This window comes from Durio zibethinus, chromosome 5, assembly GCF_047325235.1.
Source record: "Durio zibethinus cultivar Kanyao isolate XHJ-2024 chromosome 5, ASM4732523v1, whole genome shotgun sequence".
In the NCBI taxonomy this organism is placed as follows: domain Eukaryota; kingdom Viridiplantae; phylum Streptophyta; class Magnoliopsida; order Malvales; family Malvaceae; genus Durio; species Durio zibethinus.
In genome coordinates, this window is record NC_143166.1 from 34,941,579 (window position 1) to 34,966,610 (window position 25,032).

General features: G+C 35.8%; 4 protein-coding genes across 9 annotated transcripts; 2 read left to right on the forward strand and 2 right to left on the reverse strand.

Moving 5' to 3' along the window:
• Nucleotides 1-1,122: 1,122 nt before the first annotated feature.
• LOC111282986 (uncharacterized) lies at nt 1,123-3,061 on the forward strand. Its single transcript, XM_022871318.2, has one exon. It carries the CDS (start codon nt 1,770-1,772, stop codon nt 2,733-2,735), a length of 966 nt encoding a protein of 321 aa, XP_022727053.1. The 5' UTR covers nt 1,123-1,769; the 3' UTR covers nt 2,736-3,061.
• Nucleotides 3,062-3,744: 683 nt separating this feature from the next.
• Nucleotides 3,745-7,649, reverse strand: LOC111283033 (peroxisomal 2,4-dienoyl-CoA reductase [(3E)-enoyl-CoA-producing]-like). Its single transcript, XM_022871387.2, has 5 exons — nt 7,266-7,649; nt 6,692-6,851; nt 6,197-6,366; nt 5,889-6,108; nt 3,745-4,049 (listed from the first exon to the last, which is right to left on the reverse strand). Exons 1-5 carry the CDS (start codon nt 7,449-7,451, stop codon nt 3,895-3,897), a joined length of 891 nt encoding a protein of 296 aa, XP_022727122.1. The 5' UTR covers nt 7,452-7,649; the 3' UTR covers nt 3,745-3,894.
• A 2,435-nt stretch (nt 7,650-10,084) lies between these two features.
• LOC111283008 (potassium transporter 11-like) lies at nt 10,085-16,426 on the forward strand. The gene is made up of 8 exons (XM_022871351.2): nt 10,085-11,741; nt 12,166-12,391; nt 12,577-12,822; nt 13,953-14,003; nt 14,123-14,383; nt 14,500-14,667; nt 14,842-15,096; nt 15,436-16,426. The coding sequence occupies exons 1-8, from the start codon at nt 11,607-11,609 to the stop codon at nt 16,416-16,418; spliced, it is 2,325 nt and encodes a 774-aa protein (XP_022727086.2). The 5' UTR covers nt 10,085-11,606; the 3' UTR covers nt 16,419-16,426.
• A 94-nt stretch (nt 16,427-16,520) lies between these two features.
• On the reverse strand, nt 16,521-24,141 carry LOC111283007 (RAF-like serine/threonine-protein kinase 24). Of its 6 annotated transcripts, none has more exons than XR_016342440.1 (9): nt 24,025-24,141; nt 19,667-22,772; nt 19,471-19,530; nt 18,758-18,910; nt 18,441-18,604; nt 18,191-18,338; nt 17,921-18,101; nt 17,341-17,428; nt 16,521-16,978 (listed from the first exon to the last, which is right to left on the reverse strand). XR_016342440.1 is itself a non-coding variant. In XM_089761408.1 (9 exons), the coding sequence occupies exons 2-9, from the start codon at nt 22,619-22,621 to the stop codon at nt 16,776-16,778; spliced, it is 3,852 nt and encodes a 1,283-aa protein (XP_089617534.1). In that variant the 5' UTR covers nt 22,622-22,772; nt 24,025-24,141; the 3' UTR covers nt 16,521-16,775. The 6 variants fall into 6 exon arrangements, 4 of the variants coding, with proteins under 4 accessions (XP_089617534.1, XP_089617532.1, XP_089617533.1 ...); XR_016342439.1 differs by having other exon boundaries at nt 19,646-22,772; XM_089761408.1 differs by having other exon boundaries at nt 17,383-17,428; nt 17,921-18,043.
• Nucleotides 24,142-25,032: the final 891 nt, after the last annotated feature.

Sequence of the window (25,032 nt, forward strand, 5' to 3'; positions counted from 1 at the left end):
TATTTCTAAACTTAACCTGACTAAAAAATTATGAAATAACCATTACTATTTTGAAAAATATGTATAGAAATGACTACAATTAAGTTATTTTAAGACGTTTTCTTGTCAGAAACGCCTTAAGTAATTCTATTCAATTTTTTATAAGAGATTATTCAAAGCGTTTTCTAAGAAAAAATACTTTAAATAATCTAAAAAAAATGAGAGGGGATTATTCAAGGTGGTTTTAGCCAAAAATACCTTGAATAATCTCAAAATAAAAGGGACTAGATTATTCAAGGTGTTTTCTAAGTAAAAACCCTTTGAAAATTCTCAAAAAAAAAATTAAAAGGGATTATTCAAGTCATTTTTATCAAAAATGTCTTAAATAATCTTCTAATAAAAAAATTGAAGAGGATTATTAAAGTCATTATTTGTTAGAAATGCCTTGAATAACCTCATTCAAAATTTTTTATAGAAATATTCAATGCGTTTTCTAATCAAAATCATCTTGAATAATCCACTTTAAAAAAATTAAATGAAATTATTCAATGCATGTTTTTACAAAAAAATGCATTCAATAATCCCATTTAATTTTTTATGAAAGATTATTCAAGGCTTTTTTTAGATAAAAATATCTTGAATAATCCCGTCATAAAATTTAGACGAAATTATAGAAAATATTTTTAGAGAGAAACGCATTGAATAACCTTATTTAATTTTTTATAATAGATTATTCAAAGCATTTTCTTATAAAAAACTTCTTGAATAATCCTTATAAAAATAAAAGAAAATTATGAAAAGTATTTTTGACATAACAGGTCTTGAATAATCTCCTAAAAAATTAAAAAAAAGTTTTATAAGTTTTTTTTGACAAAAAACATCTTAAATAACCTCATTCAATTTTTTAAAAAAATTATTCAAAGTATTTTTTAACTAATTAAAAATTAAATTATTTAAATTATTATCATATATATAAAAAAATATAATAATTATTTAAAATTTAATATATATAAATTTTTTCAATCAAACAAATGAATTTAAACACAAAATATTTTTAAAATAAAAAAAAAAAACCTTCAAATATCACATTTTTTCCATTTTTTCTTAAAATTTACTATTTCACGAATCAAACTCCCCGAAACGTCTTCTCCATTTATCACATGCTTTCTTAAAATCTCCAACTGAAATATGCACTGGCGGACCCAAATCAGATCTATCAGACATTTGATCGAGGTCGGGATAACCAATTCCATGTCACCCAACGCTTCATCCAACGAAAGCGATTTCGCATCATCACCATGGAGAAAAGCTTCTTTCAAGGATCCTTGACTAATCTCGTCACCTGGTGGTTTCCAATTTCCATTTGTTCACCTTCATTTTCTACAGTATGGGATCTCTTCAAGGCAAGGGTCAACGGGGTTCATCGTCACTTGTCCCATGGCGGAGGGGGGTCTACCATCATAAGGTACCAAGGCAGTAAACGAGCGTAAAAAAGTAATTATTTTTCTTAAGAAAAATTTTAATATTTTATTCTATACAAATATCTCTCGAGGTATCGCTTTGTCTCATATATAAGACAAAAAAACGTTGTCTGAAATATCTAAACTACTCTCAAATTGCCACCTGATATTGTAGCAAATCCCCTTTTTTCCTTGCTCTTTCTTTTCTACCGACGATCTCTACACTGCCTTCTTCTTCAGCTCACCCCAAATCTCCTAACCCCTCTTTTAGTTCCCTGAGATTCGTCCATTCCCAACTTTTACCTTCCCAATTATACTCTTGAGAACATCATGGATCTAGCCCCGGAGGAGCTTCAGTTCTTGTCCATTCCAGACATCCTCAGAGAATCAATTTCGATCCCAAAAAGATCCCCAAAAACCTTCTGTCTCATAACCTTAGCTCTCATTTTTCCTCTCTCTTTTGCCATTTTAGCTCACTCGCTTTTCACACACCCAATCTTAACTCAACTCGAATCACATCCATTAGCCGACCCTGCCCAAACCCGTCATGAGTGGACCCTCCTCTTAACCTTCCAATTCTTTTACCTCATCTTCCTCTTTGCCTTCTCTCTTTTATCAACTGCTGCAGTTGTCTTTACAGTTGCATCTCTCTACACATCAAAGCCAGTCTCTTTCTCTTCCACGATCTCAGCCATTCCCAAGGTTTTTAAGCGCCTTTTTATAACTTTCGGATGGGTTTCTCTCTTGATGTTTGTTTACAATGCCTTGTTGATTGCTTTCTTCGTCTTATTTGTCATTGCCGTTGATACCCAGAATGCCCTTTTATCTTTCTTAGCATTTATGGTGATTTTGGTGCTCTTTTTGGGTGTTCATGTTTACATCACGGCGCTATGGCATTTGGCTAGTGTGGTGTCGGTGCTTGAACCGGTTTACGGGCTTGCTGCAATGAAAAAGAGCTATGAGTTGTTGAAAAGGAGGGTGAAGATGGCTTTCATTTTGGTTTTTGGATATTTGGCAATTTGCGCTGTGATTGGGGGTATTTTTGGAACGGTGGTGGTACATGGAGGAGAAAGTTACGGGGTTTTTGGGAGAATTGCGGTGGGGGGATTTTTGGTTGGAGTTTTGGTGATTGTGAATCTGGTGGGCTTGTTGGTTCAGAGTGTATTTTACTATGTCTGTAAGAGTTATCATCATCAGGGAATCGATAAGAGTGCATTGCATGATCATCTTGGTGGGTATCTTGGGGAGTATGTGCCTCTCAAGACCAGCATTCAAATGGAGAACTTGGATGCTTGATTGGACAAGGAAAAACTGTATTTTGTGAAATGATTTAGAGAGGAAACATCTTTCAAAAGGGTATGTGGGATCCTATGCTGTTTTTAGGAATCTTCACGTATTTGTTCCCCTCCTACTTCCCCCTCCCCCCTCCCTCCCTTTCAGTCTTTGGCAATAGAAGTTTTAGTATGTAACTGCCTTCCATTTCTGTTTTATGTTTTCTTAACTGTTAAGCATCAGTTGTTGAATGACAAACTTGTATACTAGACTGCAAACTTTACGGTAACTGAAAGATCCTATTGTTCTTTCGCCTGTGTTTATTATGTTATTGAGAAATGAGTTTTAGACTTGGTGTTGGATTGCCTATATTCTTAAAATTGTTGATGTATTCCAGGAGTAGGTCCAAATTCTAGGATTCCCTGATCATGTAATGAGCAGTTGCTTCCTAACTTCGTTTAGTTGTAGTGTGTTTCAAGCAAAGGAAGCTATTGATGTGAGAAAAGAGATTGCTGTCGTGTAAACCAGATAGGTGGTTTGTTTTTAGCTGCCCAACGTCATAGAGACATTTAGAATTTCCATAGTCATTGGTCAGAGAAATATATACATGTCTCCCTAATTAGTTGTTTAATGTGTGCTGTCAGCCATCCTTTGAAAGGAATGCCTGGAATAAGGTATTCAAGCAAGGCTGAGAGACGGAGTAACATGTTTTTAATCAAGTAAACATTTACGTCATGTGTTCTTATCACCCTTTCACTGGGGATTCTGGTTCACTTCCAGCCCTGCCCAGGGATTCATTTTAAATTTAACAAGTAATAACTTTACAAACACGGATGATACCCTTCATAATTCATTACATAAGTTCATGCTGTTGTTAGAGCCATTTATTCATTAGAATTAATCCCAGTCCTCTCCTTTTAAGTACCATTCAATAAATAATTTTAAAAAAAGCAATATATATATATATATATATACCTTTTCTTTAAATTTTCTAGATAAGACAAACCATCGCTGAAGCATTTAGTCCATACAGTTGCAAAAGAAAGGGATAAAAAGTGTTATTATCACGGGGTTTTCACAGCAAATAAAAGCAAATTCTTACCAAGATTAAACATTTATTCAAAGTAACTTATATCCAACCTGAATAGAATGGCTTCAGCGGCCAAAACATCATACAAATTTATCACAACTTGCTCTTTGGTAACCCAGTTGGTGCAACCCTAGACCTTATCTCCTCTCTTCTAGACAGTTGCTTCACATCATCTTTCAACAGAAAACGGGGTTTGCTCAGCCATTGTCCTCCATCAACAACCAAATTTGTTCCATTGACAAATTTCCCTTTAAGCATTAAAAAATGCAATATTTTGTGTAAGTAAACAACTGGAAGGAAACATAGGCTACTGAGATGACCAGATAAGGTAAAAGTGTAGAATGTTGATGCAAAAAATGAAGAGTTGCCAGCATTTCAAAGTTATGAATTCGTCTTACATGGTATTGTAAAGGTTTATAGGTTTTTTTTTTTTTTTTTTTTTTTTTTTTTTGTAGCCCTTAATACATCAGCATAAAGGTTTAGAGTTTTACGCAACATACTGCCAGGTCCAAACAGAATAAACATAATAATAATAATAGTAATATTAAAAGAATAAATGACCATAAAGCAAGCAGAAGCAGCTAATATGTAAGGTTCTAAACAAGTTACTAAAGGCCATTCAGAAGATAACATTCCTGTTAATCTTCAACTTAACTCTTGCTGAATAATATGACAAAAACTTACAAACAAGGAAATGAAAACAAAATTCCGGAATCTTATGACTGAACATTAGGATACAACCATCTTAGCAACCTGAACTGCATCCAAATTTCATTGTAAAACCCTTGCCTAGTACATTTTCAAACACTTAATTTATCTTTTTCTTGACAAAGCATGATGATTTATGCTCCCTTCTCAACCCTTTACTATTATTACATAACAGACATCGGCAACCAGTGCCATAACCACAATCCATCCATGATACACCTTAGCTCCTCATTTTCAGAACATTGTCTCCAGCAATCACCGTACATGAGGCATAAGGTGTTCAGAATTTCCTTAAAAAGCCTGTCTTAGGTTCAGTGAAAATTTGTCAAGCAAGCATGATTCTGCTGCCAATCCTTTGTAGGTCCACTTCTATTTTCTTCCAGGCACTTGATTGAAATGTGGGGCAATTTTAAGTCTTAGTTTATCAACTCTCTACATGTGGAGTTCTACCACCAGGAAAATTTCAACTTTGCTCCAAATAACACATTCAATGATCTATCAAACCTATAACGGAATAATTCTTTTCTTTCTACAAATTCCATAACAAACATGATGAAGCCATATTCCATTAAACAAAAGATATTGCACTTATTAGCATCAAAATCAAGTGTCATCCACTGATTACTGATTACCCTATTACCAATAGCAAGAGAGAATCAGCACGGAATAACATTGTTCCACCACTAGTTTTCTTCACTAGCATATCCCATCAAATCTACATATAAGAAATGTCCATACCAATCATTAGTTAAGAAACAAAGTTACCATCATAGGAAAGGTTATTTCAAGGTGAGGTTTCCTGTGTAATTTAAGCTTAGAGCACAAATAAAGGGAATGGAGGAAATGGAAGAGTACTACTGGAATGGATGGCGATGAACTCAGAGAATAGAATGTTCCCCAAGGTGTGAGACTTAAATAAACTATCTATCAAGAAATCCAGATCATCCCATGACTGAATACTAAATCTTTAGCCAGAACTTCATAAGGCATTGAGAATCATTGCATCAAGGAAAATGATTCTTCCTTTTTTGTATTTACCAATTTTCCCCAATGACATTTGAATTCAGATCCCAGAAGCACCAAAATTTGTCCTTGTCATCAGTGCCTCCAATACAGTATTAGCAAATATAAATATTGGCAATAATCACAAACTGACTTCCAATATTCCCTGAAAACCGCTTTTCCCTACAAAAAATCAACTGCTTGCCAAACGCTGCTTCTGTTAAGCTTATAGGTCTAAAAGAGAAACTAAGGTATTTAAGGCCAGATAAGATTGCATAAAGAAACAGTTCAAGTAAACAGGTTCAGATACAGGAATTCAAACCTGGTGTAGTTGAATGATGGTCATAGAACTAAATAACTAGAAAAAAACTACAAACCTGCTTCAGATGCAAGATAGAGAGCAGCCATAGCAATATCCCATTTCTCCCCAAATTTTGACAAAGGTTTCTGTTTAACCTTGCTTATCATCTCCTCAGGTGCAAGTTTAACAACACCAGCAGTGTCCTCAATAGCCCCTGGTGCAATGCCATTGACTCGAATGTCATGATCTTCCCCCCACTCCAATGCCAAGCTTCTGGTAATACTATCAACAGCTGCCTGGTGGAAACAAAGCAAATGAAAACTGAATCCCATTCAAAAGAATGAAAAGTGAAGATTTAACAAACTTGCCAACAAATTTACTAACTTTGGCAGCAGATGCATGAATTTGGTACCATGACGCTCCAAATTGTAATATTGCACTTATGTTTATTATTGCTCCACCAGTGGATGGGTCCTTCCCAGGTCCCCCTTTCTTAAGATACTTAAGTGCCTCACGGCACATTCTAAAAGTGCCAATAGTATCTATATCAATCACTGCAAAAGCCGATAAAATAAAATAAAATAACAAATTAATTTACCTCTAAATGCCTTATTTGGAGGGGGAAAAAAAAGGAGACATAAAATCTGAATACAATATAGTTTTGCTTTAATGTTATTTGAACACTGTTGCACACTTCAGTTTTATTTATTCTAGGACTGACGTTAGAAAGTCAGCATCTCCAACAAAAGAGGAGCCTTTAAATTAGAAATAGACAATAATTCCATAAGACATTGAACTCTGGAAACAGTACAAGGTTTTGACTAGAACAACTAGAAAATTTAAGGAAAGACCTTCAGCAATTATCAATTTATGTGCAACCTGTTCGAAAGCCATTGGGAGATAAATCCTCAGCAGGCACAAGGAAATTGCCAGCTGCAGCATTCACAAGGATGTCAAGCCTGCCAAAATGCTTAAAGGTTGATTCCACAGTTCTAGCTGCATCATCCTCCTTTCTAACATCTCCATGAAGCCCAATAGCCTGCAATAAGAAAATTTAACTAATCCTAATTCCCATCTCCACACAATCAAGCACTAAAACTCTAGCCGCACAGTGATCGTTAAGACTATATAATCATCATACTAATTAACAACTAGAGAGGAAAAATTCTCTTTTACTACTGTAAATCTAAAAGAAAATTTTGTTCAACCGTTTTGGAATAAAATTAAATTAGAACATGATCCTTCTTTACAGAATTTTCTTTCAACCCGTGAAACAATATTATCTATGACAAAAGCTTTCCACCCATAATCTTACATCAATTCCAAAGATTTTGGGAAACCCTCTTGACGGATGATCTTCAGAGTTCACATTTCAAACAGGACAGAAAAGTAATAATAAAGACGCGCTAAGAGGCTATAGAGTAGATATACAAGGAAGTAAAAGGAAAATTACAGGGATGCCATGGGAATGAAGAGCAGCAACAGCAGAGTCAAGAACATGTTTGCGTCGTCCCATGATGGCAACAGAGGCACCATGTTTCCCAAGTTGCAATGAAATCTCGTAGCCGATTCCTGAGCCTCCTCCTGTCACCAAAGCTACCTTGCCTTTTAATATATCTGCTTTGAATGGTGACTCCATCTTCACTTAGTCTGCGTTCTTTCTCCTTGGTTGACTTCCAGGTTCCAACCTAACTCTGAAAAGAAAAACAAACACTCCCAAACTCAAATAGGTGTTCGGTGAAGACAAGGAAAAAGGATGTCAAACGCTGATGACAAGGAAAAAGGTTGTCGTGGGCTGGCAGCATTAACTTGGAATGACAAATTAATTTTATAGGGCATAGGCTGATAGCTTTTGCAGGGACTGATAATTGACTGACCCAAGACCAAGGACCAGGCATTTAAAGGTTACTGCCCAACGGGCCCTAAAATGATGTGGTTGCTAAACATTGAGCTGCCCAATTTTCAACGCCCGGTAGATCTATTCTTGTCTTTTATATTTCGTGACAAATCCTTATTAGATCACATTATTAACAACAAATAATGCATCAATTCAATCCTTCCCACTTCCCCGGCCCCTCTTAAACACCTTTATAGTATGGAAGGGGAGGTTTTGCTATATGAGGTGTTGCTAATGTGAGATAGATATACATAATACATAATTAATTCATGTTTTGAGCACATCATGCTGCTTGAATTCTATTGTTAATTACTTTCTGCATGCGCTGAGAGCTAGGGTGACAACAAATCTAAGTCTACTCTGTCAATATAAGGGCGTTTCAAGCTTCAATATTAATGATCACTTCAAATTTCTAAGGGACCATATATGGAACAAGAGCCTAATTGTTTGGGCAAGAACCATTAATAAGACAATAACTTCACACATACATACATATATATATATATATATATACATATAGAGAGAGAGAGAGAGATTGCTTGCTTGAAATAATATGCTAACTATTATTATTTAAGAAGACAACTGAAAGGAGTCCAGCTTTTTGCTCCATGATTTAAACATATGAACTGGTAGAGCTTTATTTTTATGTGATGAATTGTGGAGAGAAATAAGAGTCAGGCTGAGAACTATATATTCTTGGGATGAACAGAACAGAACCACCGGAAGAGAAGGTTTAGAGTTTAGGCAGTCGTTTTCCAGCTAACACCAATACAACCACGCATATGAAAATGAAAATATATAGAGAGAGAAGGGTAATGCGCGGACGTTACCTTAATCTTGCTGCCTAACATGATCTTCTTTGCTTACTTGACAATACTTAATTATTATATAATGATGATAATTGTGAAATTGCGGTTGTCTAATCTAACTGATCATGATTGAATTAATTATACAGTTCTGACCAAAAAAAAAAGTTAATTACACAGTTGAAAATACTATTGAGATTAATTAGACAACTAATACATAGAGCATTTGAGTGCTGGTACGAGTAATTTGATTGCTCTTTTTTCTTTTTTTCCTAATACCCTACTATTATGTTTTTCTTTTTCTTTTTTTTAATCAGAATAAAAAAAAGTCAAGTTTTAAATTTTAGATAAAATCAAATTTTAATTTTTTTGTATAAAATAAGTCGTAGCCTAAGATAATAGAGAGGGATGTAAATATAAAATTCAAATATCAAACTTACTAAATATTTTTTTTTATAAAATTATATAAATAAATTTAACTGAATTTCAAATTTATATTTTAATAATTTTATTTTGTGTGATAATAATGTCGGTATTTATATATTACTATATCTATTTTTTTATTCTCAATAAAAAATATATTATTCAAAAAATTGCAGCAACAAATCTAAGTTTGTTAAATTTAAGGTCAAATCATGATAGCTTAACGAGGAAGGAAAAAAGAATCATAATAATTCCCATAGTTTAATAATTAAGGAAAACAATCATAATATAATGTCAACTGATATAATCTTTAATATATGGCATAGGTCGCTTTCTCCATCTTAATATATATCTTCAACAAATGACTGCAAATATATATATATATATATGCATGCTACAACCACTACCAGTATTTTTCTTTATTAATTCTTCAAGCAGGCAGCATTTTATGGTTTATACTTTTATTTTATAAATGAAGACATTTGTAAGCGTGCCTGCATACATATATATGATTTTTTTTTTCTTTCACCTTGTAAATTTTGTTCATTTTGAAATCAAAGAAAGTATGATTGGGTTGGGTTGAATTGTGTACTCAACGGTTTGGATTTTGATGGCGGTGGACTGACTGACTATTTATGACATGATAGTAGCTGCAGCCGGCACTTTCAGAATAGTTTGGAAGAATTTTCCTTGAAAAGACATAATTTTTTTTCCATTTGATTGGACATTGGAACCAGTAATAAGGAATAAAAAAGGACATTTCCTTTGTTTTTTTTTTGGGTAAATCAGCCGCCACTGAGTTTACATCAATTACATGCAAATGCTATTCTTTTTCTTATGTTCCTATTCTTTTTATTGTGAAACTTGATCTGCTACCCAATTAAAATTAAGATTCTGATTCTTTTTACCTGCAAATGCAGTGCTTTTCTTGCTTTTACTGTCGGGCTTCATTACTAGAAATAGAATGCCTTCAAAACCAACAGTTAATTTGAGCATATGTTTCAAAGAATAACAAATATTTTTTATACATACGAAGGAAAGGAATTAAGTGATAAAATGACTAGTATTTATGGGCTTTACAAAGAGTTAATGATTTCAAATATGAAACTTGAAAAGATTTTAACACAGCACACATATATATGTTTATATAAATTAGCATCTAAATAGTAAATATACCTTCAAAAAAGTAAAGATTAATTATGCCAAAATGATTGCAATTAATACTTTCACTTTAAAACCTTTTTTTCAGGTACAAAATTAAAACACCATTTTCTTACAATTCTAGGTCCCAACTCCCAGACCTAACCCTTTCCCTCCCCCAACACGTATAATTGAAAATAAAAATAAAAATAATGTAAACATGAGAGGGTGAAAACTCCATGAATGTGACATTATATCATATATTGTTAAAAAAGGAGTTGAAGCATGCAGTCGGTAGAATGCTCCACCTGGAAACTAAAAAACTTCTATTTTCATTAAATACTAGTAGTTTTAGTAGTATTACAGTCCCACTATAATACCTTCCCATAAACATTAAAAAATAAAAACATAATCACCACAAAAAATTTTAACTAATCTATAAAGATCTTTGTGTGTTTTTTTTATTTAACATGTTAAAGATCTTAGTGTGTTAAGAGTAACAAACGTGTTGAGTAGAATAATAGTAAAAAAAAAAACGAAAACAAAAGTCTAAACTAACTACTTCCTCTCCTTAAGTCCTATCTCTCCCTGAAAAGGGCTGGCGGGGAGTTTTGATTGTTAACTACATGTGTCTTGCAGCAAGAAAGAAATGTAACTGACAAGTGACAACCTTCAAGAAACAGAATCCCTCGTATCCGCGTTAGAGTTGTTCAAGGCAAAACCGACTTGGGTTTTTGTTTATCTCAGTCAGTTGTGCTTTGTTTTGGTTCAAGGAGGATGTATGTATGTATGTATGTATGTATGCATTTATGTTAAAGATTTTTACTTTGGGTTTGGTTTGTTCTCAGTGGTGGACGATCCCGTGGTTGATGTTTGGCTTGACTCCACCTTTCGGAGTCTTTTTGCAGTGGTGAATGTCGAAAATCTTTGTCTGTTTTTACATCATTCATTGATGTTCTCTTTTTTGGCTTGATTACGTATATGAGCCAATCTATTCCTGGAGCTGCTCTATCCTTCATTTGGTTGTGAGGGTTTTACTAAGTGTTTCTTTATTTTTGGTAAATATTGAGCAAGTTGGCATCATAGTGATGTTTCGAAGCTTTAATTTTTGGTTCATTTTCAGCTTCCTTAGAGTGGGGTTTAGAGTTCAGGCACTTAATCTGAGCTTTTAAGTTATAGTAGTTCTGGTTCATTTTCAACTTTTGAGATCATCTTTGTTCCATGTTCCAAATTTTCCTTTAGATATTCAATTCTGGCATGTCTTTTTCTTTTTTTTTTTCTGTTTATATATATCGGGATTAATAATTTCTGGTTTTAGTTTATTTTCAGAAGTTTGCTATTGGTTTCCAATTCTCAGTAGGCTTGTGCATGGATTTCAACAACTGGGTTAGACTTAGGACTCATTTCCTGTAAACTAAAATTGATACGGTTTAGGCTTTTGAAGTTGAGTTTCTGTGGGCATCAATCCAGCGGATGCTGAGAAAGCTTTAAATACTTAGTGATAACTAGAGGATTATATTGATTCAGCATGGAAATGACTTCAAGAGCGGAGATTGATGAAGATATTGACAACAACAAGGGAAGCATGTGGGTTTTGGATCAGAAGCTTGATCAACCAATGGATGAGGAGGCCGGGAGGCTCAAAGACATGTATAGGGAGAAGGTTATTTTCCACTTTGAGTTCCTCTCTTTATGCCTTAGTTTTCTATATATACTATTTCTTTTGTAATTAATTGAAATAAAGTAGCTGTTGATTCAAGCTAATGAAACATTGACTTGTTAGGGTAACTGATTTAAAAGCCTTTCTTTGAATCAAATTGAAATTTCCAACAGGCATGGAGTTCCTTAAATATTTCTCTGCCTTCTGTTTCATCATTTTGGATATTAGGTATAATATGGCTTCAGGATTGCATCTGTTGATAGTACTCTCAGACTGATTGTCTGATATTAGATATATGCAGTATAGCATGTATGAAACCCAATTTTCATTAAATAAATGGATTTTGATGATATTTTATATATATATATATATATATATATTTTATTTGGATCAGTTGTAGTTTCTGATACGGTTTCAATTCCTATAGAAATCCTCCGCATTACTGCTTCTTCAGCTTGCATTCCAAAGTCTTGGAGTGGTTTATGGTGACTTGGGCACTTCTCCCTTATATGTTTTCTACAATACATTTCCTGATAAAATTCAAGACCCAGAGGATGTTGTTGGAGCTCTTTCATTGATTATATACTCACTTACTCTTATCCCGCTCCTCAAGTATGTGTTTATTGTGTGTAAGGCAAATGACAACGGTCGAGGTGAGTTGATATTAATGCATGAGGTTACTTATGTTACTTATTTAATCTGAGACTCGTGAATTTGATAAAGAAAATGCTTCTCAATGCATCACAGCGTGCAGAACCATAGGCTTGAATAATTATTGTCTTTTTCTGCTGGTTATGAGGCACTATTGGAATCAAAATCATCCTAATTTGTCATGCAGGTGGAACATTTGCTCTATATTCGTTGCTTTGTAGACATGCAAATATAAAAACCATCCCTAATCAACACAGGACTGATGAGGAGCTAACAACTTATAGTCGTTCTACGTTTCATGAAAAAACATTTGCTGCTAAAACAAAGAGATGGTTGGAGAGACGTGTATCCAGGAAGAATGCGCTTCTCATTCTTGTCCTTGTTGGTACATGCATGGTCATTGGTGATGGAATACTCACTCCGGCAATATCAGGTATTTTGCTTATTTATATATATGTATATATATATATATATATATATATATATATATATACACACACACACACACACACGTGCGCGCGTGCGCGTATGTGTGTTTTCATGCTTGCATTCCAAAGACTGGATAGAAGGATCAAGCTGCCTGACCACTCTTTGTTAGTTTCTTCCTGTTTGTTTATGCTCAAGTGTAACTAGAAAAAAAAAATGGCATGTACATAATACAGGTACTTGAGAAATGTATGCTTATTTTGTGACCCTGTTCTTATCAGAAAGTCAATGGAATTTTTGTTCCCTATTATTGTAGCTGTTCAATTATTCTTCATTGGTAGTATATTAAGATCTTCCTATACCCTGAATTCTGAAATAGGCTTGTCCAATGGTCACACTCATTAGCTGAAAATCTACTTATCCACTTGATTTATTACTTATTAGTGGTACCAATTAAAGAATAGGTGGAATAAATATATTTCAAAACTTCAGTCTGTCAATGTCTTCATCATGGTTGATATTTAAAACTTTGTACTTAGAATAGGTGAGCTTTTCGGAGGTTTACATATGACATTCTGGTGGAGTGAAAATGAACTTGGAGTCTCTTGTCTGCTATGCTCGTAAAATGGGATTGTATTTAAAATCGAAGGATAGCTCATAGTTTAATAAATGCAGATTGCAAAAAGGTAATGAAGGAGTCCTATACTTATGTCTGATAAATATTTGGAGACCATATGCATTTGACATGAGCAAGTTGTTCATAGAGAACTGTGAAATTGCGCACACACCTTCTAAACTCATCCTCACTGTTCCCAATCAAAATTCTTGAAAATTGCAGTTTTCCATCAATCTTGGAAACATTTGCATCTATACCTATGGCTAAATCCTGACACTTGGAAGACTTGCTCAGCGAGGCTACCATACCTATAAAGCTGAGAAAAAGTATACATTCCATCTTTCATTAACTGTCTGCTTGAAATGACCGAGCCTTTATCATTTATTGCCAGTGCTTTTTTCTCAGTATTAAATCTTTACCAATTTACTTATTAATGGAAGTTGTGTAATATATTGTTGGTATGCTAATATCAGTACACTCCTTTTACTTCTTACTGAAGTGATGCCTGCTATCTTTGGCAGTTCTTTCAGCTGCTGGGGGCATCAAAGTAGATAATCCACACGCGAGCAGTGGTATCTTTGTACTCTCCCTTAAACATTATTTATTCTTTGCAGCTCATGTTTGAACTCTTTCTATAACGTTTGGTCACCTTTCTATAAGGTCTGTACTTATTTTCTTTCCCAATATGCAGGTGTTGTTGTGGTTGTCGCTGTTGTGATATTAGTATGTTTATTTATCATGCAACACTATGGTACAGATAGAGTTAGCTATCTCTTTGCCCCAATTGTGCTTCTTTGGTTTCTCGTAATTGGAGGCATTGGCATATTTAACATTTGGAAATATGACAGCAGTGTTTTGAAAGCATTTTCACCTCTATACATATACCGATATTTTAAGAGGGGAAGGAAAGTTGCATGGACCTCCCTTCGGGGTATTATGCTTAGTATCACTGGTAAACTTATTGTCAATTTTGATATCCCAACTATTTTCTTTAAATATCAATTTAAAGTTCACTAAACTTGCACTGAAACTGGTGATGTGATTTTGATGATTAATGGATCGTTACAGGTACTGAGGCGCTTTTTGCAGATCTAGCGCATTTTCCAGTTTCAGCTGTGCAGATTGCTTTTACTGTGGTTGTATTTCCTTGCCTTATCCTAGCGTATTCTGGACAAGCTGCCTACCTCATGGATCACGGGGACCATGTGGTTGATGCATTTTATCGCTCTATCCCAGGTTTGATCTTATATCTATTTTATTGTCATTATAATCCTCTCTGATATGTAATGATGTCATTTTAGGCTTCTATATAAGTGCAAGCTTCTTCTCTCAAATGCTCTTGGTACTTCGTTGTCCCATTTAATGTGGTAAGTGTCTATTTGCAGATTCTGATCGTTTGTTATCATGCAGATAAAATATATTGGCCTGTTTTCGTTATTGCTACTGCTGCTGCTATAGTTGCGAGTCAGGCCACCATATCAGCAACCTTTTCAATTATCAAGCAAGCGCTTGCACTGGGTTGTTTTCCAAGAGTGAAGGTTGTACATACGTCGAAGAATTTCCTTGACCAGATATATGTTCCTGATATTAATTGGATCCTTATGGTCCTTTGCATTGCTGTTACTGCTGGATTCGAGAACCAAAGTCAAATTGCAAATGCTTATGGTAAGTTTATCCTTAATGTTATCATAGTTTCTTAATGCATCTTATATTGTAGTGAAAATTTGTCCAATGGAAAACACTGCATTCCAAAATATGTCTCAAGTCATACAAGATTTGGAGTAGAAAATTTTCTTCATGTGCGTCTGCGAATAAGCCTAGTTTTCTTTTTGGGGGGAGGGGGGGTGTTGTAATTTGTAGAATCATTTGTTGTTTTGAAAAATATACTGTGTACCCTTTGGGTTCCTGCTTCAACTGATCATGGTACCATTTCAATCATTAATTGTACCTTGTAGCTAAGAAACAAGTTGCACTGAATAGCATCATAATTACGTTACTGCGCAGGGACAGCTGTGGCGACAGTCATGCTGGTAACCACTTTACTTATGACTTTAATAATGATTTTGGTGTGGCGCTGTCATTGGATTCTTGTCTTTCTCTTCACTAGCTTGTCCTTGGTTGTAGAGGGCACATACTTTTCTGCTGTACTCTTCAAGGTTGATCAAGGCGGATGGGTTCCCCTTGTAATTGCAGCAGTCTTTTTGCTCATCATGTATGTTTGGCATTATGGTACAGTGAAGCGATATGAGTTTGAGATGCACAGTAAGGTTTCAATGGCGTGGATTCTTGGGCTTGGCCCTAGTTTAGGACTAGTCCGGGTTCCTGGAATTGGACTAGTGTACACGGAGCTAGCAAATGGCGTTCCCCGCATATTTTCCCATTTCATCACCAACCTACCAGCCGTCCATTCTGTTCTTGTTTTCGTCTGTGTGAAGTACCTTCCTGTCTACACTGTTCCAGAAGAAGAAAGGTTCCTTGTAAAGCGGATTGGACCGAAGAATTTACGCATGTTTCGTTGCGTTGCTAGGTATGGCTACAAAGACCTTCGTAAGAAAGATGATGATTTTGAGAAAAAGCTGTTCGATAGCCTCTTCTTATTTATCGGGCTGGAGTCAATGATGGAAGGGTGTTCAGATTCAGATGAATATAGCAGCTCGTATGACCAGCATAGTGGCAACATCACTTCCTCCAATATTGATACCGCAATGTCACATGTGGATTCAATAGTGCCAGTCAGATCATCTGGCCAAGTAAGAAGCCAGACTGAGAGTAATGAGTTGGAATTTTTGAATAGCTGTAGGGATGCTGGGGTGGTGCACATTCTGGGTAATACAATGGTGAGGGCAAGAGGGGATGCAAATTTTTTCAAGAAAATAGCCGTTGATTATGTATATGCATTTCTCAGGAAGATATGTAGAGAGAATAGTGTGATTTTGAATGTTCCTCGTGAGAGCCTGTTGAACGTAGGACAGATTTTTTACGTATGAGGATTTTGCTGCATTCATGCCGAAAACTATCATAAATAAATAAACAAATAGTAAATTTACTTTTCATTCTTTTTCCACCTTAGGCTCAGCGGTCGATAGCTATTCTGACAAACCAAAAACACTTTGCATTAACTTTATTCACAAGGACCAAAACAGAGCTTGTGTCCACTATTGGGTATTGACACAAATAAGAGCTTTACATACAAACAAATTTTTTTAGTCTCTCAAAACACAATCATATCTCACCCTCTCGATGGGAGCTCCTCCTCCCTTTCTCATATAATACATAAAATGTTTATGGAGTAAAAGAAAATATCATTGATGAGGGCATCAAAATAAGGGAATCATTGAGGGCCTTCACTTTGATGCTTGGTTCTGTGGCTGATGACCTTGTGTTTTTGTCTGGCATGCTGAGGACATGATACGTAAGCGTCTAGCAATCTCTGTGAATGATGGTCGAACAACAGGATCCGGAGCCCAACACTGCTCCATTAATAACTTCCATTCAGGGTCACAGTAGCTTGGTACCGGTGGCCTCAATGTATTGCTAACAATGCCTCCTGCATAGAAATGAGGTAATCAAACTACACACCACCACGTCAACATATTCAATTCACCATGAACGGGCAGGAATATGTGTTCGAATAAACTGTCCATGATTAGTTTACATGGACCGACACCAGACAGTAAATGGATGTGAAATGGACAAAATAGACACTACCAGTATGAGAAATATTTTAATTTAACAGACAAGAAATTATACGAAAAATAGAAACTTTAAACAAGCAACAATATCAAGGAAACAATGGCAAGGGACCCTTCAGCAGAATGGAAAAGAAATGAGACTAGCAGTCCAGCGCAATACCCATCTCACAAAGTAAAAGCACATGTCGCACTAAAGAAATAGTGAGAGATTTCACACCTATTATTGCTCCATAATGCATATTAGCATAAGGTTCCTCACCAGTAAGAATCTCCCACAGGACAATGCCAAATGAGAACACATCAACCTGCAAATAAAAAAACCAAGGTAAGCAATACGTGCATAAATACCATTTGTGCTTTTGCTTGGGTGGTCATGGAGGTGAATTTTTAAGAAGAAACCTAGATTTGAGCCATGGAGCTATCTTGCACTTGTATAAAAATAAAAATGCACAAACAAATTGTTGGAGATTGAGATTGACAAAATAAGATATTAGGTATGACAAAAGTGCACAGCAAACAAGTCCTAACATCCCATCTAATTACATAGACAATGAAAAACACACAACTTGAGCCAGTAATTTCCACTTCACTGTATAGACAATGAAGAGTAGATAACTTGCTTAAAACCAACATGTGCTTAAATACCATCCAAAATAATGTGAGAAACAGAACCACCAAGAGGCAATCCCTTCTATTAAGCATAATAAATTTGTTTCCAGCAGATGCTGGATTGTTGTAAAGCTACATATGAACTATGATCTAAACAAACTTTACCCAAGCTCCAATAGTCGTCTTACCTTTTCAGAAACCTTACTACTGCTTCCATTCAACAGCTCTGGGGCCATCCATGGAAGAGTTCCCCTGACACCACCAGTAACCAAGGTATTCCTTTTTATCTTTGACAACCCAAAGTCCCCAACCTGCACAGACAACATCATCTTTATTTAAACTTTGGTTTGACTGGAAATCAATATCTACCTACCAATCAAGAACAAAGAGATGGATAATTGGATCAGCCACATAAACCATAAATTTGAACATTTATATATAAAAATTACACAAATTACCTTGCAAATTGGCCGCACAGAGTCTTTCAAGTTGACAAGCAAGTTGTCACATTTCAAATCAAAATGAACAATGTTCTTTGAATGTAAATATTCCATCCCAAATGCAGCATCCATGGCAATAATGAGCCGCTTACGACGATCAAGTTGCCTGCACAGTTACAAAACTTATAAAGTGAATAAACAAATAAAACAGGAGGAAATTCTCTGGAGTGATGAAAGTAGCATATTCTACTATAAATAAAAATATTACCTGTCTTTGCTAAGCAAAACATGTCTAAGAGAGCCATTCACCATGTACTCTGTGACAGTGGCTAGTGTTCCTCCAGGTCCATCGTGCACCACGCCATAAAATGCCACAACATTGGGGTGGTGAAGCTTTGAAAGAATGTCAGCTTCACGCCAGAACTCCACAGTCTGGAAAATATTTAGTGCTGATTGTTATTATTGGCATGGGATGAAGGATAAAAAGTATCAATCTCCATTGATGATGAACAAAATGCAAAGATTTTCAAGTCCATTTAACTCTCTGTATGCTTGGTCATCAAATATCCTGGATGGAAAACTTACCAATCTTTCTTGCTCGGATGAACGACCGGTGAAACAGCTCTTTTTTATCCGCTTGATGGCAACATCTGTTCCTCTCCATTTTCCATGGTAGACGGTCCCAAATGTACCAGAACCCAGCTCCTTTAGCTCTTCCAAATCTTCGTTTTTAATGATCTGCCATGACATTTGATGAAATTAACCAACATGGAGTTAAAAATAGTGGCTACATCAGTTGAATAATCTTGGGATAAGAAGCAAAAGATGCAGAATAATTCAATCTAACGGCATCGTGAATAACATTTTTCACTGGATTTCTATTAAATTCACCAGCATAAATTGAGATGAGGAGGTAATAGAAGCAGATATCACAGTGACATATACTGTCTGAGGTGATGTACTTGGCCGCATGCTAGCTTAGATAAGGTAATAAAGATGTTTTTATTGTAAAAGATATGCCTATAACCAGTGTTTAACATCTATGGAGCAATCATTAGCAGTTGCTTTGGTGCAATTGACAATGAAGTTTGAAAATGGTAGTGATGGCTGGCTATGGCATTGTAATGCCGCTGACTGAACAAAACCTTCTATTGAAGACTTAAGTATAAACATATATGAATAAAATCTGGCTAAGCTTCATTGCGGACGGAAATTTTAGAAAATGAAAAAGCAAATGAACATTCATCAACTCTTTCTGAATGGAGATATCTATAGATAACAGTGGATGCAAGAAATACCTGCAATGTACTGATATCAACGTCTCCATGGGACAAATCCACAAGGGGTACACCAGAATTCTAAATATCCAATTTCCCATCCATGAAAATACAGAAAAATTAGAAAGCAGGGGAAAATGCAAGCAGTATCTTCACAAGCTAAGGGATATTAATCAAAACCAACTGGCACTAGTACCTCATACTCTGATTCAGGTACCTTGTGGTTTGGCCCATCTCGTCCACTTTCATCACCCTTAAGTGGAGACTTCTTGTAACCTGTACCTAAATCCAAGTTGTTAGCAGCAGTAACAGTAGTTGACTCCTGCCTGATGTCCTCACCAAAATTGATGTCAGGCTTAATATGACCTAAGGCAACTGCACCAGAAGATTTCAGGGGTGGATAGCTGTAGTCAATTGGCACCCCACCTTCCATATTTGTAAGTGGAGAGGAGAAACCCAAATGGTCCTGATCCATGAGGGAAACATCCTTTCTAATAAACTCATCTTGAGCTAAATTAAGGAAGTATGACCAATGCTTGGGTTCATGATTCTCCATGTTTAAGCTCAATCCAGCTCCATCACCAGGGAATGGACCAATACCATAGACATTCTGGGACATTCTTACTTTTGAGAATAAATCAGACAAAAGATCACGAGGAAACCGATCATTAATATCAATAAGTATGTCTCCATGCTCTGAGGTGACTTCAGAAGCAGTGGGCTGCACATTGGAAGTTGTTCTAATTGGGTTCTCCGCCCGCAGCAAAGATTGTTCATGCCCCTTACTATGATTTCCAGCGTTCTTGCTTTCATCCTTCTCAATTCGTTCAAAATCAGATGGCCTAAAAGAAGGATCTTCAAAGTGCTCAACAGAAGTTCCTTGACTTGCTGTGGGAGGATTCAGCTCAGCTGCTTTTTCATCAGCACCACTCTTAACTATGACTTTTTTCAATTCAGATTTCTGCTTAGTTGACTCAAGCACCTCCTCATGAATATTCGAGCTGATTTTATCGGCAGATTCGTTGTACTTTTCAAATTGTGCAAGCCCATCCATAACAGTCTGAGGATTTGCAGAAGTGACATACTGATCAGCTTGGGGAGCCAAATTCCCATCTTGAATCTTGTCAACTGATTCTGCAATCAATTGGGAAGAACCAGAACATGCTTGAGTCATTAGAAACTGAGACCCAAAAGAATCATCAGACTTTGATAAACGGTTCATTTCTGCCTGCTCCCTGGGGATTCTCTCTGAATAAAAAACTCGCTGAGGAATCACAGATGGCTCAGGGCAGCTAAAGTCACTTGGATCTGCCTCTGATCCACCACCTCCAGATGTAGAAGGCCCACCAGATGTGTAAAAGCGATCATCTTCAATGTTCTTTCTCCCATCAGTTACAACTTCAGGGACCACCAAATTCTGAACAGCTTCCTGGATCTTTTTGAAATTTTTTGTGGGCAACAAAGGTGAGCCAACATCTGGCACTGAAATGGTAACCGAAGCTTCCTGTTTAGAAATATGATTTGCAACAGAACTGTCATATGCATTTGAAGGGTTACTGTACTCTTTCACTGACATGCGAATGTTTTCAGTTTCATTGATCTTCGGGAGAGATGCATCTCTTTTCATTTTTGGCTCCTTTGTTGAGGGAGCTTTGTCTAGGTATCGAACTTTTTCAGGTTCAGTTACTTTTGAGGCTGAGCTATCTCTTTTTAGCTTAACCTCTTTTATAGATACTTCTGGATCTGGCACTTTAAAGCCCATATGCATCTTCTCATCAGCTAAACCTGTCTGGGGTGTCACATATCCAGGGAATGGCATTGAGACTAAATTTTCTCCAGTCATCACATGGTTAGAGGGTTGGGAGCCATAACCGTATTGCAATGGAGCAGACAAAAGAAAATTACTCTTCCCATCTACCTGGGGAATGGAGGACAGCTGCTGGCTACCTTCTCCATGACGCACTTTTTGTTCTGAATATGGCTCCGAATTAGATTCATAAGTGCTAGATGAACCTGACAACACTGGTTGAGAAGAGGTTGGTGAAGGCACATGAGAAGACTGGACAGTTTGTGAAGGTGCATGAGAATATTTGACTGTTGGTGAAGGTGCATTAACTGTCAAAGAAGCAGTACTAGTAGCAGCTGCTTCAATCACAGTCCGACCAGCCTCCCTTACAGCATTCAAACCAAGTAACTCATCCAGATTGTTTTCTGACACACTTGCTGCAATTGAGTTTTTTCTTGATCCTAGATCCATGCCATTCACAGCAACAACATATTGTATCTCAGAATCACCTTCTATGCTTCCCAAACCATACTGAGCATCTTCCAGATCACTACTAGAGAAAAGGAATATCCTGGGTTTCTGTGATCCTCCATCTTCTAGCACATTACATTCCTCCATCATGTTTTGCAGATCCTCATCACAAGATACAGAGACCAAAGCATCAAGTTCCTCCCCAGGCAACTGATACTTTATTGTATGGGCTTGGTTGTAAATTGCCAAGGTTTTCTGAACAAGCTCTTGCCAGGAAATATCCCTGCTTAATTGGATGATACGTGTTTCCCCCCCAACATATCTAAGTTTTGCATCACTGGGACGTGGTAAAATTTTACCACCAAAGCTGCAGAGGAACTTCACCTTAGTTGGTAAGCTGAGAGAAGCAGTTGAAGACACATAACCTTGATGTCCCTGACTCATTTCATTTCTTGAAGAGGATAGAGGTACTGATCGCATGGAATCATAAAAGCTTTTGTCTTCATGTACAGGAGGGGTCTTTCTGTCAAAATCCTGGGGACGGGGTTTTTCTACTGTGTTAAGCAAAGGGATATCAGAGCCATTTTCAGAACCTGTATGGGAAATTCCCAAAATACCCTTTAGATCCTTATAGACAGGTCCACTGTTAGGATCACCATAAGCATTCTGAATAAAATGTTGTCTAGGATTTACCCTTTCCCACATAAATTCCAGAGAAAACTCCTCACCTGTCTGAATGGAGTAATTCAGTACTGGTCTAGCTCCCATCAAAATATTATAATCAGGAGGTCGGATGTTAGTATTAATATTACTAGATGGATCATGGAAAAATCTTTGGTTTGCAAACCCGAGAGTCTCATTTCTAGCTTCCATATTATTGTATCGGACTTGTTCATAGTTCTTCTGTTGATCCATTATGCCTTTTCCTAGATTTCACTCCATTTAGATAAAATTTTCCAGGAAAATAAACCAAGGAAATATGCCATGATTATCACACCAGTGCAATATCAGCACATGCATTCTGCCATAGCCAACAGCAAAGTTTTCCAAAGAACTTAACCTGAACCTGAAAGATTGTATCAGCATTCATCATTAATTAAAATTAGTGATTGAGAGATGAGCACCCAACTCAATTCAATCGTTAGAAAATCAATAACATCCTCCAAAGAAAAGAAAAATCCAACTTTTATACAGAATAAATAGCTCTCCCATTTCCATTGCAAGAGATAAAATTATTGAGATGACAATGTCTATAACCAGCTAGTTATGTTCATTAAAAGAAAGAAACTATGAAATTAAGTCACAATAACCTCAAAGCAATGGTCAATCAACCAATGCATTCTTATATTCATGTAAATAAATAAAATTAAGTGCAAATCCACCATCTGTAAACAGCACCAATATTAATGAAGATAAAAATACCCCTAGAGGGAGATAAGGCTAAGCAGAGTGAAATGGGCTTTCCATGAAACGGGAAATGAAAACTGTTAGCAGAAGAATTATCACAATCACTTTTGGGAAGAGGGTAACACTGGTACTCAAATCATACCATATATTTAGCATACAAACCACAGATTAAAGCTACAACCACATAAGAAAATTTTGTAAAGTTTTTTTTTCTTTTGTTCTCTCATCGTTAAACCCATTCCAGTAAAGCATATATGCAACTAGAATACAGATTTGAAGCTGCAATACACATTTCATTGATACATTTGGGCCTTTTTGGGCCAAAGATACAGAAAGAAGTGAAGATACAATGTACTACATATAATTCCCATGTAAATCTAGACGTCTAAACATGATTTCTCAATAACGCTCCAAATTCCAGCAAAGGAAACGGTGTGCACACCAAACATTCCCTAGAAGTGCTTAAATCAATCCCATAAAGCGTGCTCGTAAACCAAGATCAATCCAATTTGAATACCGATTTACTTAAATCCGTGATAAAACAAATTAGTTATAAGATTGAAATAGTAACATGGAAATCAAATAGTTAAAATCGCATTGCAGTGAGAGTATGCGGCCTAATCAAACCCATAAGAAACAAATTATGTAAAATTACAAAAATCGAGCTCAAAATCTAATCCTAGTCACTCCAAAACAGCATTAAACGAACTGAAAAAAGAGAGAGATGGACAGTAAACGTCGGTATAAATAAAACCCTAAATTCAGCATAAATATAACAAAATTGAAACCTAAAATTGAATCAGAAAGAAACGCATAACCAAATTAAAGGTCCTAATCGTTATTTTAACCTAACACTAATTAGTAAAAACGAAAAAAAAAAAAAAAAAAGGGAAACAAAGATAGTAATTTACCCGAAAAAAAAAGGAAAAGAACGCAAGGAGGAGTAAACTTTTGAGCAAGAAAGCAGAAGATTATTGACTTTCTCTCTCTATAAATTCGCTTATTTTCGGTCCAAAATAGGGAAAGGCATCTCTCTGTTTTTCCTTTTACGATTTTGATTTTCTTTTCTAGTGTAGATTTTTTAATAACTTTTTAAAACTAATTTCTGAGTAATGTATTCTGTTTTTTTCTCTTTTTTACGACTTTTTATTTGCTTCTTCAATTTTGTTTTTATTTTTATTTTTATTTGCGTAAAAACGCTGGAATTTTATTGTGGGGTAGTTGGTTAGCACCGACGCATGGAGTGAGCGCGTACATAGCACGGAACAGTCATTGTGCGTTTTGTTCCAGGTAGTTTGTGGGTCCCTTGATTCCTTGCTTGACGGGACGTTTGTGAGTTGGTGAGATTGATTGGTGATTGGTGTGCGAGTGCGGATGGAGATGGAAGAGAAAGCACGTGCCTTTGACTCTTTGCTTTATGGGCTAATTTCAGTGGGCTTTCCTTCAGACAGTTCCTAGTTCCAACGTTAAAAATCCAGTGGGCCACCACCCATAGCAAAGGTTTAAAAATATACGCATGTATATATTTATTTGATAGTTAATCAACATTAAGAAAGTGGAAATCTTATTTATTTACCACATTACTTATTATAATAAAATGAAATAGAATAAAACCATACTAAACCTGTTTTGATAAAACAATTTCTGCTACAGCCCTCAAGTCTTTCATCTATATTCAGATTCATAGAATAGATGCAATTTAGTGAGATATTTGAACCTTTTTTAAGAAAGATGGAAGCGAAAAACCCTGTAATAACTCTTTCACTTCTCCTATTTGAATTTAAGTTTATAACCTGCTTGTAAAATGTGACAAATCTTGAAGCAACAAATATGCTATTTATCCAAAACATCTAACAAAGATAAAGAGGAAATTGATTGTTGGAATGCTTGTTTGTATTTTGAAAATTTATAGTATGAAA

What these genes read in the sequence shown, in the direction of transcription:
- LOC111282986 (XM_022871318.2), top strand. Translation starts at nt 1,770, where the DNA reads ATGGATCTAGCCCCGGAGGAGCTTCAGTTCTTGTCCATTCCAGACATC.
- LOC111283033 (XM_022871387.2), bottom strand. Translation starts at nt 7,451, where the DNA reads ATGGAGTCACCATTCAAAGCAGATATATTAAAAGGCAAGGTAGCTTTG. An exon ending in TTCATTCCCATGGCATCCCT is followed by an intron (nt 6,852 to 7,265) that starts GTAATTTTCCTT and finishes TTCTTATTGCAG; the next exon opens with GCTATTGGGCTTCATGGAGA. An exon ending in TTCATGCATCTGCTGCCAAA is followed by an intron (nt 6,109 to 6,196) that starts GTTAGTAAATTT and finishes TGTTTCCACCAG; the next exon opens with GCAGCTGTTGATAGTATTAC.
- LOC111283008 (XM_022871351.2), top strand. Translation starts at nt 11,607, where the DNA reads ATGGAAATGACTTCAAGAGCGGAGATTGATGAAGATATTGACAACAAC. An exon ending in TAATCCACACGCGAGCAGTG is followed by an intron (nt 14,004 to 14,122) that starts GTATCTTTGTAC and finishes CCCAATATGCAG; the next exon opens with GTGTTGTTGTGGTTGTCGCT. An exon ending in TATTATGCTTAGTATCACTG is followed by an intron (nt 14,384 to 14,499) that starts GTAAACTTATTG and finishes GGATCGTTACAG; the next exon opens with GTACTGAGGCGCTTTTTGCA.
- LOC111283007 (XM_022871350.2), bottom strand. Translation starts at nt 22,621, where the DNA reads ATGGATCAACAGAAGAACTATGAACAAGTCCGATACAATAATATGGAA. An exon ending in GTTTTGCTTAGCAAAGACAG is followed by an intron (nt 18,339 to 18,440) that starts GTAATATTTTTA and finishes GTAACTGTGCAG; the next exon opens with GCAACTTGATCGTCGTAAGC. An exon ending in CTGTGCGGCCAATTTGCAAG is followed by an intron (nt 18,044 to 18,190) that starts GTAATTTGTGTA and finishes TTGTCTGTGCAG; the next exon opens with GTTGGGGACTTTGGGTTGTC.